At 48.2% G+C, this 17085-nt stretch overlaps 1 protein-coding gene across 1 annotated transcript in view; it reads right to left on the bottom strand.

Annotated features, from left to right (window-relative positions):
* Positions 1-3032: 3032 nt before the first annotated feature.
* The window catches only part of ATXN7L1 (ataxin 7 like 1), a 241103-nt gene continuing 227050 nt past the window's right edge, over positions 3033-17085 (bottom strand). The window contains exons 9-12 of the mRNA XM_060020267.1: positions 16561-16682; positions 11111-12044; positions 8188-8262; positions 3033-6604 (exon numbers count right to left, since the gene is read on the bottom strand). Coding sequence (XP_059876250.1) covers positions 6563-6604; positions 8188-8262; positions 11111-12044; positions 16561-16682 — 1173 coding nt within the window. The 3' untranslated portion in view covers positions 3033-6562. The remainder of the gene's footprint in view (positions 6605-8187; positions 8263-11110; positions 12045-16560; positions 16683-17085) is intronic.

Here is a 17085-nt window from a genome sequence, read left to right as displayed (position 1 = left end):
ATGATGTCCTTGCTGCTAGAAGCGCCACACTGACGTTTTGTGGCTATGGATAATCCAATTATACAAACGTTTATGTGCAATGTGCTTCCTCTGTGAAGCTTCCTCAAGCTTCAAAGCTGCTTCCTCTGTTTTTTTTTTTTTCCCCTGTACAATAGTGAAAATATTTACAGTTAGGCCTGAGGCAAAACGCTAAGAAATTTGCTGAAGTTTGCCCAAGAGTGTTGGCTCCAAGTGGCCTTGCTCTACCCTTGATGTGCTCAAACCACTCCCCAAGGCTGTCATCACCATGCCAGGGCTGTGCTTTGATCACAAATCTCAAATGTGCTCTCAATGCTGTGTGGCAATCCAGTTTCATTAGTAAGTACTTAATTCTTTCTCTACTCTTCTCAAACTTCTTCTGAGCTCTCAGGCACACCCAGCTTGCCCCACAGTCGCTGAGAAAATGGAAGCCATCAGATGGGGGATTCCCTCATCTACTCAGCAGCGAATCTACAAGCTGACTTCTTCCTTCCCCATTTCCCTGGAGGAAGTGTCCTTCTGACTACTGTTAAGTTAGTCAAACAAAGAGGCCATTAGACTGAGATGCTCTAATGCCCTAGAGGCCTATGTAAGCAAACCAGAATCTAAGTCTGTAAATGTCTCAAGGTTACAAAATCCAAAATGCTGGGGACAATCAATCATAAACAGCCAACTAGGCTTTAAGCTACAGCCAATCAATATCTACCTTACTTTGCTTCCACCTTTTCTCTATAGAAGTCTCACCCCAGCTCCTGGTGGTGGAGTTCCTAACCACTTCTGGTTTGGGGCTGCCTGATTTGAATCCCATTTTTGTGCAGATAAACTCTTAAAATTTTTAACAGGCCTCGGTTGATTGTTCTGCACTACAAAGGCCAATACGTCCACATGTGTTCAAGTTCACCTCCCTCCTGCCTTCTCAAAAACTTCCCTTTAAAAAAAAAAATCACCCCTTTCTCCTGTCTCATCAACCTCTCCCTCCCCTATTGTCCCACCCTCACCAGCATATGAATCGTGATCTGGACCCTTCTCCCTTGAAAAACAAAAGAAACAAAAGGGAACAAAATCCAAACACTCCATTGTGCCTTCTAACCTTCTTAAGACTTGTCTACACAACTGAATTTCCTTCACTCTCCTGCCACTTCAACACACCTGCTTCGCTAAGGTCACTCTGTGTCCAAGTCGTAACCCTTAGAACCTGCGAGTATGAATTATCTGCAAAAAGATGTAACTACCTTAAGTATCCTGAGAGGATATAATCCAGGATTTAGGGTGAGCCTTAAGTCCTTATAAGAGAAAGGCCTTGGGAGGCTTGAAGCCCAGGAGAAACAGGAGAGAAGGCCACGTGAAGGAGGTGGCAGAGATGGGAGTGATGAGTCTACAAGCCAAGGAATACGAGCCATCCCCAGAAACCGGAAGAGGCAGGGAAGGATTCTCCTCCACGGCCTTTGAGCAAGTGCAGCCCTGCTTGTTTTTGAACTTCTGGGCACCAGAACCCTGAGAGAATGAATTTACGGTGTTTTAAGCCACCAAGTTGTGGCAATTTGTTATGACAGCCCTCGGAGATTGTTAACAGTCACGAAAGACCTCCATGCTGCAGAACCCCAGACTAAGTACCATCTCTCTCCCATACTGCAACAGTACTTAACTCAGCTGACTTCTCCTTGCTTGAAGCATCTTACAGTCCTCGCTTCCAGGGAAGCACTGTCTATAGGGTTCTCTTTTCTCTTTGTGAACGCTTCCTCTTGGAGTTCTTTGCAAGCTTTTCTGCTTCTGCCTAACCTCCAAATGTCTGCTCGTCTTCTCCATCTTCTCTAGTAATCACATCCATACCTGTGGCTCTAAATATCATCCATATAACAAAGATTCCCAAGTTGATGCCTCCAACTTAGACCTGCTGAGAGCTCCAGTCATGTGTATCCCATGCCTTCTTGACACAGCAGCTTAGAGAGTTCACAGTGATCTCACACGTGAGCAAACATACATGTGCAAAACAGAACTTCTGATCTTCATGAAACATTCCTTTTGCCACCCCCCCCCCCTTCCCCAAAGCCTGTTCTTCCTCTGGTTTTCCACATCTGAAGAAATGGCATCTCTACCTAATACAACTGCTCTAGCAGAAACCTGGGAGTCATTCTTTCTCCTACTCTCACATCCAATTCCTAAACCAGTCTTGTCAATTTAGTATGTAAAATGGATCTTGACTCCACTCACTTCTTTTCAGATCTACTGTCACCATCCTGGGACCACACGAACATTATGTCTCACTGGGTCTCTTGCAACAACTTCCGATGGATTCTCCACACAGCAGCTAGACATCTTTCAACAGATCACATCACACCATGCCCTATGTAAAGCCCTTTGAAGGACTCCCACTGAACTGAGCACAAAAACCCAAACTCTAGGAGTCCTTCTGTGACCTTGCCATGCCTTCTGTCCATCCCTTTCCCTGCTCTGTCCACAGTGCATGTTCCTTAGGTTCCAAGAACTTAGCAGGCTTTTCCCACCATGGACCACCTCTGCCTGGGATTATCTCCCCAACACCTTCTGCCTTCAGCTTACTTCCTCAGAGGGAGCTCCCTGATCACAACCCCCAACCCATTTTACATCACTTTCTCCTGTTATTTTCTCTCACAGAACTCAATTCTTTCTACCATTGAATTTGTCACAATCTGTAATCACACGTTGGATCGTGTGTTTATTTATGTACTGTCTCCCCCACCAGGGTGCCTTCAGCAAGCAGCTGGGACTACGTTTCTCATCACTGAGCAGAGTGCCTAGCTCAGGGGCAGCCACAGATGGGATGCTCCATAAATATCTGTTGAATGAATTCACTCTCTTCTACACCTTAAATGTGGGTTCTAGGAGGAACGCTCGTCTGGTGAGGACACATACACCCGAAAGAATAAAAAACAATACCCCCAATCTAAATTTTATGAAAACCCGAAGACTGTTTTTACAAACATATAAATTATTTTATTTACAAAGCCATGTTACCAAAAAAAAAAGCAAAAAAAAAAAAAAAAAAAGCAAAAAAAAAAAAAAAATACAATCGCTCACTGGAGAATGTCTCCAGACCTTGTGCTGAACCACGGCAGTATCAATAGATACATGTTTGTTCTTTTCTTTTTAAAACTGTAAGCCATAGGATTTACTATTTACACCTACTTTAGACATTTATTCTGCTTACAATATCACAGGCATGGAATGAATTCTATCTGATAGTGCTAATACATAAAGGTGCAGGACAAAGAAGGAAAATACTTAGTGTTACAAAATATGGATTGTAGAAAAGAAACCCACTCCACAAGTGTGGCATTTGTTTAGAATGTTTGGACATGCTTTCTTCAAAATTCTTCTGGAAAAGGTTCTAAAATCGGTAGTAGGAAAGGACAAATGAGCAGGTGCAAATTCTCGTCTGTGCAACAACAGTTATTGAATATACCCCATGACTGACCAGCTACGTAAAACCCACAGAGTTTTGTTAAAGTGCCATGGGCCGACAGCATAACAAAATAGGTGTAAATAGAAAATTTCTTTTTTTCCTTTTTTAAAACAAGAGTTCACTGAGAATCAGCAATAATAGAATATGCTGTATAAACTATTCTCTACAAAGGTTCATCAGCATTATTTACAATTGGTACATTGATACAAAAGAAGGCATACAAGTTATCCAGGTCGCTTTTTTTTTTTTTTTTTTTATGGCTGACAGGTCTATGCATTGCGTTACGCTTTAACAACCAGAGCTTTCGAGCCTCTATGGCTGGCGACAAGTCACGAGATCTTCAGGCAGATGGGGGTGTGTGCAGTCAAGGGGCTGGGAGAGAGGGCTAGGTGGGGTGTGCAGAAGTACCCAAACGATATCCCCCTAATAATGCTTTATAGGCTGGTCCAGTTGAACTCCATTCAAACAAACCGAAAGAAAACCTTTTATTTGCATTCCATTTTTCAAGCTGTGAGTTCTGAATACATCATTATAAAGTAAACCTGTAGTTGACTGTGAAGGAAGAAACACCGTGGGTTTTCCCTTTTTGCTCAGTTTTCCAGAAATGTCCTCACCTTGGTCAGAGCCAGTCTTTCACCAAGTAAGCAGCATTCGGTGGGGAGCCTCTTTATTCCAGCTTGCAATTCAAGATGTAGAGAGCTAAAACGTTTAAAATCCATTGAATTGCTCCTTTAGTCCCTGTTGAGACATTATTTCTCAGAAGCAGCCACTTAATCTCTCAACTTTTGTTTTCCTTCTTTGAGTGTAAGAGTTTATAAATCAGAGGGTTATTTTGTTGCTGAGATTTTTTTTTGTTTTTACTCCTGCAAGTATTACAACTCAAAATAAATTATAAAAAAAAACCAGACTTCTAAAACCGAACAAGACGAAAATTGTGCAAAAATAACAAAGATATGTACATACTTTTCAGTCTGAAGAAATGTACAATAAAAACATAATTCAAAGAACATTTTAAAAATATAAACGTTGCTTCAACTTTCCTAAGTTTCATATTGTTTCTGAAACTATTCTGGTCAGTTAGCTCTGTAATATAGTAAAACATAAATTATTACAAAATTAACACTATAAAAATTTACTTTAAGAATATCTTCTAAACTTTTTTTTCGAAGGGTCTAACCTTGTTTATAATTTCTTAAACATTTATAAGTCTTAAAATCTGCCTTAACCTTTTTTTTTTAAAAAAAAAGAAAAAGTAACAATCTTCCCTTCAATTTGCAGTCTCTTTTTCCCAAGATGGAAATAAACCAGCATATAAGTGCACTTTTAACACTGTAGAAATAAAAATGAAATCATCCGAACTAATGTCCTAGTACCTAATATCAACTCCTGATTTTTAAAAAAATCTTCATTTTATATTAAAAATTTTAGTAATCCTATTAAGAAACACTGTCAGTGCAATTCCATTGATGCAAATCACTCCGTTTGCCTCCCGTCTTCGCAAAATCCAATCATACGGTGAAATTTAACAGTAGTCTGATCCTTGGGTTTGGGGGGAATGGGAAAGAAAAGGAAAACTTCAGGGTGGGGATGAGGGTTTATGTCCAGCTGCAAAACTGGCATTCATTTCTGACTTAGGGATGAAGCAAAACCTCCTGGTATCTCTGCCATTATACTGTATACAAAGTTACATGATTCATAGCACAGAACACTTATTTTATATGGTGAATTCCTTTCTTGACTATGATTCCCAATTAGAGCTTATGGTATTGGTTTCTTTCAAAACTCCAGTGTGAACAGTTTTATAGCTGCAGGCCTCCAGCTTCTCCCTTCTGGATCTTCCAAATGGCTCTTCTCCATAAGCAGTGGTCTTACCACTCCTTCCTGGGTTGGCTGTATCGGAGTGGTGGCCTCTGACAACCTAGCATGAGCTGATCTATGGGTGTGCTGAGTCCACGGGGCCCTCTGGCCCAGGGCATGGAGGTGGCTGGGCAATGCTAGTAATTATTCTCACCAATCACCAGCTGTTTGGCAATTAACCCTCCATGGTAGCTTTCCCTCAGGCCTTTCCTTCCGGTTCTGCTTTTTCTCCTCTGGCAGCGCCCCGGAGGGCAGCTTGAGACCTTCCACAGCGGTGGGCACTGTGCCTCTTCCTGAGTGGCTTCCTGAGGTCTTGTGCCCTTTTCCCTGGGATTCCGCCCCCTGTGACTCGCCCAGCTTTGCGCCCTTGTACATGGTGCCCTGGAAGGGATTTTGCAGCATGGATTCCTAACACGCTCAGATGATCAGTCACCCAGTTCCCACCATCTTTTGAGGATATCTTCTCCTACCCCCAGGCCCTTCTTCCTGCCACCTCCCGGGTCCATTCCTGCTCCTGTCCCTAACCCAGGACATATTCTCCGAGCTGCACAGCTGGACAGTGGTACTGAGTAAGCCCCATCATTAAATGGCTGCTGTTCTCAACTTTGCATCTCCCTCCTCTGTGCTGGTGCATCCTAGAAACCTGATGAGGGCACTCGCCCACCCTCCAGCTCTCTGCTCCCCAAACATGGGCTGCTCCCCAGTAACCGCCCCCCGATGCAGCACACTGTCTAGAGGGAGCTTTTGAGAGCCCGTACCTCTGATGGTCAGTGGGGACCCAGAGAGTGGCAGGTAGGAGGGGACAGAAGGGAAGGATGGGAGAGGGCAAGGAAAGGAGCACTGCACATGCTCAAGTTCAAGAGTTCCAGACGATGCCAACCAGGAATGGACATTCTACAATGTCTGCTCTTGTGGCCGGAGCAAAATGATGCAGTAGCAGCATCAGAAGCTAGAGGAGGGACCCCAAACTTGGAAGAAGGTATACACGTGGCAAGTTAAAGAACGGAAACAAAACACTGGTATTGTTTTCTGTAAATCTCAAATTCACGTTCTTTTTGCCTTTTTCTTTTTCCTCAAAACTAAAAATTGGTCAATTAAAAAAAGAAGAAGAAAGGCCAGAGCCACAGGCAGGGCACAGGAAACAGACTCTTCCCCACTGCCCACTCCCCTCCCTCCCCTGGCCTTGGCCTCCTGGGGTGAGGTCCCGTGGCCAGGCATTGGTTTGGAAGTGGCTTCATAGTCTTGTTATGGAAGAGTCCTTATCCTGCCCGTTCTGTTTGTGGTCTTCTAGGAAAGAAAAGAAAAGAAAAAGCTTGTTTCCAAAACATACATTTGGGATTACCCACAAGAATTCAAGAAGGGAGTCTCAGTTTCCTCATCTATAACGAAAAGGATACCATCCCACCTCCTGCATTTGGCAAAAGCCAGCTGTGATGAGCAAATGAGGTGATGGAAGTAAAGAACTCTGTAAATGGAAGGTAGGCACAGAGATCCAAGCTGTGAAGGAAAGCAAGGGGGCAAATCCTGTGGCTTCACGGAGCTCCTCTCCAGGAGGGACGACCGGGATAATTAATCTCTGTTTTTCTGTTTTTGTTTTTCAGTCTATGTTTTCCTAACTAACTCACAGACAGCATGGAGAATTACCTAAGGAAAAAGTATAGTGCTGGGTTAAGCACAGAGGCTTTGGATACACAGGTTTTGGTTCAAGTTCCTTCATCTTCATCTATAAAACGAGGATAACCAATTTGTCCCCAACCCGACCAGGTTGTTAAAAGGTTGAAAGGTATGTAACGTATGTGAGGGGCAGAGCACGGCGCCTACAGAGGAAGGGCTCAACAAATGGCTACGTTCACTTAGGCTGACGGCTAGCGTTGTGGGTTCCCAGCAGGTATGCCTGGAGTTGTGGGCGACTGCACACGTGCCTGCTAAGGGTCGAAGTGGAGTCTCCAGGTGCACCCAGCAACCCGTGCAGGAGGCCCGCCGTAAACAGGCAGATTGCCCTCCCTCCCCGACCCTACACAGAGGAGGGGCTGCAGGTGCTCTGGCACAGATGGTCCACAGTGATTCAAAGTGGTGGAGATCTGAGGATACAAAACCGTTCCCTAGAACCTTCACCCAAACACTGTAATTTGGTATCTACGAAACCTGTGGCACTTCTAAGACAACATAACAGCCATATATGTATTTTTTTTCCCCATCATGTAGAACACACACCACCCTACTCACCTACCCTCCCTGGCCTCCTCCAGACGTGCACACACTCCACTGGAGAAAATCACTTCTGTACTGTTTTCACACCTCAAGTTTATAAAAACTCCTAAATCTACCCTGAATAGTCCCACCATGAAAACCACATCCTGAATGGTAGCTACAGCCCACCAGAGGCCTCAAGAAAGTGCTGACCAGTGTCTGCCATGAGCAAAGCCCTTTAGTCAACAGCATCTTATTTAATTTTCATAATAACCTTAGGAGGTAGGCATCGATTCTGCCATTTAAGAAATGAAAAAAGTGAGACTCAGAGAAGTAATCTGCCTAATACCATACAGCTGCTAACAGTAAAAGCTAATACCTGTGTTAGGTCTCAGGCATTTTGCAGGGGCTTTATGTCTATAAATTAATTTAATCCTCACAAAAGCCTTATGAGATAGGGGCCATAATGACCCCCATCTTATAGGCGAGGAAACTAAAGCACAGAGAAATTAAGTAACTTGCCCAAGGGCACACAGCTAATTACGAGAAGGCCTAGCGTTAGAAGCCAGGTAGCCATTTTCTTAACTGGACGTGAGATTTGAACCAGGGTCTGACCCCAAAGCCCACATTCTTTCCACCCTGCTAATGAGCCTATGGACTTCTGCCCGCCAGTAACTTACCTGTCGGCTGTGTCCTGGGCTGGATATGCTTGAAGGACTGGATTGTGACAAAGCTAGGCTGCTATTTTTCCCAACCTGAAAGACACCAGTGAAGCCCTACTCAGACACGGGAGCCAGCTTGGGAGAGACCCACCGATACCAAGAGTCGCCAGGGGCAAGGGGGAGGCGGCACGGTACCTCGAGGGCTCTCCTCCCGTCGTGTGGAACTCGTGTTTCCATCTTAAACGGCAGAGAAAATAAGTATGTTTCAGGGGGGCCTTGATGACGCCCCCCTCATCCCACAGGGAACGTGGAATGGAGGGGAAATCTTAATCCGCTTCCCAGATGCGCAGACTGCAAGTTTCCGGGAGCAGGCCCAGCTTTTCCACCTGTGACTGCAGTCCCAGACCCATCCCGTCTCAAGCCCAGACTCCCCTGTACCAGCTGGGAATAAATGCCTGCGTCTTTTCCTGAGTCAGTTTTCCCGACACACTCCTTGCTGTTCTTAAGTAAAATGGCAAGAGGTATGAGTCTTCCCACTTCCAGTGGGAGCCTGAGCGGGCCGGTCCTATGACGCAGCACTGGGGGCGAGGGGGCGTGGCCGTCGGGCTCCTCCCCTTTCTCGTGATCGAACCTGGGCTCGCGGTGGGCTGGAGTACGTTACAGAGGCGGAGTACGTTACGGAGGCAGCTCCTACGACGAGCCCATCCTCTACTTAAACTCGCCTTCGCGTAAAGACGTCTGCCTTACGTTTGCAGTCTCGTTTTTTGTACGGTTTAACATCTCTGTGGCAAATTCTGGCCCTACACCACCCGATACAATTCAATAGATCCCCAGTTAGTCCTCAAAGCACGTTTACCTTGAATTTCTCAATCTCATGCCATGCCTCTCCCAATCTCCTAACAGAATCAGCACAGATTCCAAAGGCCGTCCCCCAACACCTGGTGACCCTGGACAAAGCCTTTTCTTAATGGCCTGGTGACAAGCACCCAGGTATCAGCTGCATTACAGAACCCGTATTGACTAGATCCAAGGCAGCCATTAAATTCATCAGCTCTTTTGGATTTCCCTCCCGATGAGCACTCTCTGAAGGAGGCTTGTCTGCTCCTTTCATCACAGTTTTTGACTAATTCATCATGGTTACTAAACATTTCATGTGGTCTTGGCACACCAAAGAATCAACAGTGGCACATTTACTCAATACAGAGGCACAGAGGTGAAAAGCCCAGACCCCAGAGCCAAATTACTTGGGTGTAAATCCCAGACCTATTGTTTACTCGCTGTGTGACTTTGGGCACATTGCTTAACCTTCCTGTGCCTCGGTTTACTCATCTGTAAAATGGGGGTAATAACAGGTGAAGATTAAATGAATATATCAAGTGCTTGGAACAGAGCCCATCCCATAAGTAAGTGTTAGCTGCTAGAACTTCATCGAAAACTGATGACACTATAGCCTTGCTGCTCAGGGTGTGGTCCGCAAACCAGTGCCGTGGCACTGCCTGGAGCCTGTTAGAAATGCAGACTCTCAGGCTCCACCCCAGACCTGCTGACTCAGAATGTGCATTTTCCTGAGACCCTCCCGTGATTCATGTGCACATTCAAGTTTAGGAAGCCCTGGATCTGCCCTCCATCCTGAGACCTGGAGGTGGCACCAACCAGTAGTTTAGTCTCTGGGCGACCCTGTGGGTGCTGGTCCCCTCCTCTGCACCCCTGGAACTGCAGATGTGTGCGAGTACCTGGGCTCTGATGAGAGGACCTATGTCCATCCCCCACTGCCACAACCTTGGCCTCGGTTGCAGCTTGTCTGGCCCTTGAGATCCAAACTTGCTGTTTCTTGTGTGTTTACCTGTGTTTTGTGAATTCCCCTCAAGAGGTTCTCTTCACGAAGTTTTAACAAGTCTCACACAGAGATGATGCAAAACGTGAAAACATCTTTTAAACAACTGCCTCTCATGTCTCCAAAGTCCCCATCCCCAGACAGGGCTGGCCCACTGAGTTCTGTGGCTGTCGGCCTGGGGCTGCTGCTACCATCCCTGCACGCTGTCCTGGGAGGTCCCTCCCGCTGGACTCAGCTCAAAGGGACCCCAGGCTGCCCCCTACCTGCCTTTGCTCCCTCCTCTACACACAGACAGTCAGGTGGGAGGGTTTCCTAAGCAGCCTTCCCAGCTCGAGAGGAAGACTAGACTTGAGGATGCGAACAGGGCTCAAGGGAAAGAAACACGAGTTCTTCTTGGATCATTTCCCATTCCCCCAGCTCCCCTCACGGTACACCCTCCTCTGTGTACAGTGGCCTTGAACACTTCTATGCCAGTTGGTGTGAGCTGCAGCGATACTTTAGGAAGGGAAGGGTTATCTTAGGAGTAGGGAGCCTGGTAAAGTGAGAAGAATAGTCCCCAGAAACATGCGCTCCCACCCCCAGGTGGGACCCAGGTCACCATTTAACCTGGCTGGGCCTCAGGTTCTTCCTAAGGGGATGCCAATAGATCAGATAAAACTGCTTGGCAATAGACCTCTTCAATGATATCGTCCTCAGAACTCCAGATATACAATAGAGTGAGGTGATGGAACTCAGAACCTCTCTGTGCCTCAGTTTGCTCATCTGTAAAGTGGTGATTACAATTGCATCAACCTCGCTGGGTTGCTGTGAGGATTAAATGAGGGGATGCTCACATAGGACTCAGAACAGTGCCTAGTGCGTGGAGACTGTAGAAAGTATCTGTTAGATAAATTGCTCTTAGAGCAGAGGGTGGAATTGCCCACGGGAAGAACGAGGATGGGACTCATGCTTGCGTTACCTGTCTGGGCCACCTGTCTGGGCCACCTGCCTGGGCCACATAGCTAAGCGGGGGGGGGGGGGGGGGGGGGGGCGGGGGGCGCTGCCCTGCTCCCCCTCCCACCATCCCCGGGCGGTGCCAGAAGGCTCCTGGAAGGACGGGTCCCTTACCTGCCGAGAGGAGGTGCTGTTAACGGGATCGGGCACCGGTGCAAGAAGGCTGGGTGGGTTCTTTCTGTGAACGCTATTCATTCCAGGCATTTTAGTGATTTTACAGGCTTTGCTACTAGAACTTGAGTTCTTACGTTTTTTTCCTTCTGATTTGTCAAAAGAGAGGGGCAGAGAAGACACGGCATTGTGTGAGGCCAGAGAGAGGTCCCCTGCAAGGGAGGGCACAGAGAGGGGACAGGAGTCACTGCTGCCGCCCCCCGAGCCCATGTGTCTCACTAAGTCTGTAGGGCCGCCGGGCAGCGAGGTCCGTCCTGAGGGCTCCAGTTTGGCACTGAGTGGGCTCACCCCGTTGTTTGAGTTGTGCACAGACAGACTGTTATAGGGAGGGGCTGCCTGATAGGAGTTCAAAGCTGAACTGGCATTCAAAACACAGTTCTTTTTGTGGGGCCCTGATAATGGGGAGAGGGATGTCTGCAGGGATACGGAGGGAGAGGCGGAAGTCGAAGACGGCGGCTTCCTCTTTTTGTTACTTGGAGACTCGTCACTATGGGCGGACAGGTCTTTGACTTTTGAGGATTTGCTGGTTTTGGTTTTGGATGGCTTGTGGGATGGGGAAGGGATGACAGCTGGTATCGGGGACACGGCAGATGGGGCCTTGAATGTTGAGTCCATGATGCTGAGGGTTGCGGCCACATGAGGGAAAGCTGTGGTGTGTGACATGAGGGCGCTTGGGTCCGGCGATGTCACAAAAGCTGCATTGGAGAGCATGGCTGATGTCATTATGTAAGAAGAGGTGAGTCTCGAGCTGATGGGAGCTGAAGGAAGATACACAGCACTGGGGTTGCTGAAAGGCTGTAAAACGGATGCTGGAACAGGGGTGGTGATGTGGGCTGCTGGCGAGGGCATGGGGCTATCTGCCGCAGGAGGGATCTTCCTAAACATGAGAGAAGAGTGAAAGAGAAACAGTGAGAAATAGGTTTGGCATTGCTCCAGAAGCTCGACTAAGTGTGAGCATCAGGGCTACAGAGAAATCCCTGGCAGAACCAGACAATGGAAAATGAAGCCTTGAAGGATGGCAAAGTCTGAATTATGGCCCTTCCCTATAGTTCCCCCCATTGCAACATCCAGCAACCTAGTTTTAATTACTTTCAGGTTTTCAGATCCTTTTCTCCATGCTTGGCTACTGGATAATGGCTGATTTGGGTTCATGAATAAAAGGCGAATGTTATTTAGAATAGAAACTTCCCCAGCAGTATCCCCCTCTGTTGTTTTCTCCCCTGGCAGTGACAAAGGTAATTTTTAATGAGAAGGGGTCATTTCACACTCAGGTCCTGGCTTGAAGTAAGAGGCGTGAGGACGGGGCTTGGCCACCTGCACACGTGGGCCAGAGCGTCCCCTGTGCCCCTGCAGCCCCTGCCCCTCAGGGCCTCCCACCCCTCCTGTGCCCCGCCTCTCCACCCTGCTCTTGACGGGAGGAGATCTGGGAGTCACCTCTCTCCCCACAGGCCAGAGTCCCCCTGCCCTCGCTGCCTGCAGCCTCTGGGTTACCCTGTAGAGAGGCACTTCCACGTCAGCTCCCAGCTGTTGGCTCTGTTTTTTTTCCCCCTTCACCTCACCCTGCCTCAGCGATCACTCAGGAGCTATCTTTGGGGTATGGCTGCCCTTCAGCAGGTCTTCCTGTCCCTCTGTTAGGAAGGGGGAAGGGTACAGGGACCCTCATGGATTCAGAGAAGGGGATCAGGAATTTCTAGCTTGCTCGGAAGATAAGTGCAGGAGAGCATCTGAACGGGGCGGAGGTCTTCCTGAAAGCTGGGGGCACCTGGGAGCAAGGTCCCTGCCTCACGCTCCGTGGAGCCCGGGCCAGCCCCAGGTGGTGGGTTACTCTGGGGGCCTCCCCGCAAAGTCTGTCTTTTGACGTGTGCTGGAAACAGCTTCTACTTCCAAACCATGGCTTGGGGCCATGTTGCTGCTACTCTGGGGACTGAGAGGGGCACAGGGGCCTCCGGGTCACCATGTCCCTGACTTTTCAGGAAAGGATACTGACCTCAGGAGCCAGGTGAATATTTTCAAACTGGTTCTTTCCTGTTTCTCACCTTGCTCCCCACTCCCTGTTTCTGCTGGAAATCATGTTCCGTGTAGCTGGGCTCCCCAGAAATTAGGAACAAGCTCTGCTTCGTTCAAGAGCTTCGAAAACAGCTCTTGAAGGCGGGCAGGTGTGAAATGGGGCCTCCCTTTTCTCCTTGGAGGCCACCCTCCCAGCCGCAGCATCGGGGTGAGGCAGGCAGCGCTGGGAAGAGGCACCGCTGAGGAGGAAATGCCTCTCCTAGCCCTGCTCTCTTTGAGGATGCAGTTTTCTGCCTGCAGTTTGCTGAAGCCCATGGCTTCCACCTCTAGGGTGGAATCCAGAGGAAGCCTTGAATATATAAGCGCAGTGTCCCTGAAAACATCAGACTCAGGAGATCAAATATAGGAGAAAAACATTGCCAAACCCACTGTGGCTGTGACGGTGTTTGAAAATCTATTTTCTCTCGAGCCTGAAGAGAGTAAAAGATCCCTGTCAACGCTAAACCGGGGCTCCATTAGTGGTACTTGTTGCAATGAATGAATGACTGAATGGATGGATGGATGGGTGGGTGGTGGATGGGTGAGCAGGTGACTTCTCAGCAGCGACATAACTATGCATGCCAGGCAAGGACTCCCATTAATCAGATCGGAAAGGTCTAAACACGCCCTTACAACTGTCTGGCACCGCACAACCCCTTCCTAACAGCACCAGGGCCCATTTCTCAGAGCGTGTGGTGTCAGCACACCGCACCGTCTCCGCTGGCTACTGACTCCTGGGATTCTCTAGGCATCCCACTCAAGTCTCTCCTTCACTTAAGTTCCGTACCAGCTAAACTACGGATAGGCGTCCATAGGGGCGGAGGTTTGGCAGTGCCTTGTAATAAAAAGTTATTTACAAATACCAGATGGCTCATTTAGAGAGGACCCCCAGCGATGACCTTAACTGGGATCTACTCTGAGGGTCCCGATTTGTTATTTTATTTTATTTGTACACATTCAGGTTTCAGCTTGTGCTGACCGGCAGAGCTGAAGTCCTCAGCGTGCCCTGGCTGACACTCAGCACTGGGGTGGGTGCTCTTTTTCTGCACACTCTCTACCTCTTTCCTTCCTCTCCCCACTCATCCTTAATGGACAGCAGAGTCAGGAGGGGAGAAGGGGTAGGGGAGCAGCAGGGAGAGGGGCATGTGGCAGCTCACTGTCTCCGGGGACCCCTTCCCCCCACGCTAGACAGTTAATGTGCTCTTCCAGGTGCCAAATGGCAGCGGATTTCAGCTTGGCGGGCTGTGTCCCAGCTGAAGCTTTGCACGCTGGCCTAGGGAAGTCCCATACAAAAGCCCACAGATGCGAATAAATTACAGTGCCCATCCTCCCCTGCCAGCTGGCATGGAGATCCAGATGCTGACCTGGCTGAAAGAGAACACTGTGTTGGCGTCTCCTGATGCAGAGTTAAATGCTTGTTAAAGAAAAAAGAGTCTTGGCCGTTCCTTTTCTTCCTAATGTCTTCCACGCCCCCATCGGCTGCCATCCCTCCAGGTTCGGGCCCGTCGGGGCCTGGGGTTTGGGCAGTGAGGTTGAGAGGGCAGCGGGGTGCTACGCTCTCCAGAGTTGACACCCAGGCAGCCCCAATGTTGCTCAGTGACAGCAGATTGGTTAGACAAGTCCTGAAAAGGGGGGAGGGACCTGATGCCCTGTGGCTCGGGTTTCTGTGCCTGAGGAGGAAAGGAATATGGACTTGAGCTGACAGGACACCAGGCAGCGAAATACAGATCAACACATTCCTTCCACGTGCCCGGGATTTACACTTCCACAACACAGGAGAGCACAGAGCTGCAGAGTCACCGGCGCTGGCTGCCGTGCTGGGGGACCCGCGCAGAGGGATAAGTCACCAAATACCGAGAACACAGTAACCCCGCACACAGCCCATCGGGTGCTGTTTAGAAAGGACACAGGTAGATATCGGGGTGCCTTTGAGACACACTGGGCAGTCACTTAAGGGAGAAGAAATGACAAGCTTCTCTTGTGGCCCTTTCCTACTTCACAGGCAGTGTCAATGTGTCGTCCTAAGTCCGCTATGAGAGCTTACTGCAGGCACGGTGGGGCTGACTTCTAGAAGTTCTGGAAGCTCTTTGGGCATCGTGGTGAATAGGCGCTGGGATGCCATCGTTGCCTGGGAGAGTGGAGGAGACCTGGGAGAGGGGAGGTTTTGAATTCTGTTCCCATCCTACCCTATTTCTCAGGAATGCCTTCCTGGCCTTTCCTGGGCTTCACTGGGCAGGGTGAGGGGCTTGGTGTTGGCTCTCCTGGACCATCTGGGCTTACAGCTGAGGAATCCATGATTCTGTGGATTCTGAGATCTCAAAAGCTCACCTTTGCAGGACTGGGGGCTGGAGGTAGCCAGGGCGTTGGCCTGGCATTACCAAGTGGCCGGAATGGCAGCTCCTTACGTGCTATGGTTTGAGAGGGTCTAGCCCCGTCTTCCTGTACAACAGCATTTCCCTAAGTCAAGAAGGCTTTTCCCCTTTTCATGAATCTATTAAAATGCAAATACATCGAGAGGTGTTGGAGAATAAAAGGACCATAGAGAAATGGGACATAAGCTGGGTTTAGGGTAGAGAGAAGTATGCATAGAGGTGAGGAGAGAGTCCTATAGGGAGGTGGGAAGGGCCAGAGACAAGCTTAACCAACTTGGCAACATGGCCCCGATCTGCCCTGTTGGTTGTGGTACGTACTTTTGCACAGGACATTAAACAATTACAAGTTGGTCCATAACCGTTAGGAAATGTTTAGTATTGACACTGTAGCATTAACATCACAAACTGAAGCATATTCTTAATATCCTTAGATGGTCTTAGTCATAGCAAAAAGGCCCTTTAACACTGTTAAATAAACAAGGTCTTATCTAATCCCTTTTCATTTAGTTTAGAAGATTACCAACACAAAAGGGATCTCCAAAGAAGACAAAGCATACCACACATTGTCTCTGAAAAATATAGGCAACCAAGAAGAGGGGCTGACATTTAAGAATTAATCACACACCCTGATTTCAGAATCATTTTGTTCAATAAAAAACCAACTAGTGGGCTTCCCTGGTGGCGCAGTGGTTGAGAGTCCACCTGCCGATGCAGGGGACGCGGGTTTGTGCCCCGGTCCGGGAGGATCCCACACGCCGCAGAGCGGCTGGGCCCGTGAGCCACGGCCCTGAGCCTGCGCGTCCAGAGGCCGTGCTCCACAACGGGAGAAGCCGCGACAGTGAGAGGCCCGCGTACCGCAAAAAACCAACCAACCAAACAAACAAAAACCAACTAGTGACATTCATTTAGAAAGCTGGGGTTCAGATAGTTGTGGAGCAGCTCAGATCTCATATTGCACAAAAACCGCTCACTTACTTCCACATCTGTGAATTCAAGTGTTTTTCTACCATGGAGTTTAGTGCGAATCGAAAACGGTCCCATCTTCTATCAAACACATAGTACCCTCGGCCCATGAGGCGACTCCCAAATGAGCAAAACTGTGAGGGGGAAAACAAAAACGATTTTAATTTTGATTACAGGTTAATAAGCTAATATAAGCTCTACACAGAAAAATAACATTTGCATAAAAACACACAGGGGTACAGTTTTCCTCAAAATAAAGAAGCAAAATAGTACCGAAGCCAAAAATATTTCTGTGGTGCTTCAGTTTGAGCTCCTAGATTTTCTGCAGAACCTCACAGGATGACTCAACAATAGTGACATTCGGTCTTCTGTAGCATTGAGGGCTACCTTCTCTATACCTGGAATTGAGCCAGCATTTTAGGTTGAAAAACAAAACAAAACCAAACCCAAACCAACAGCAGCCAGTAGCTGGGTAGTGTGTCAGCACCACGGGCTTGTCACAGCTGTCATCTTCTCAAGGAAGACGGTGGTTCTCTG

Source organism: Delphinus delphis, chromosome 9, assembly GCF_949987515.2.
Source record: "Delphinus delphis chromosome 9, mDelDel1.2, whole genome shotgun sequence".
Classification (NCBI taxonomy): Eukaryota; Metazoa; Chordata; class Mammalia; order Artiodactyla; family Delphinidae; genus Delphinus; species Delphinus delphis.
The sequence above is the reverse complement of the archived record's forward strand: the minus strand, read 5'-3'. Positions and strand labels throughout refer to the sequence as shown.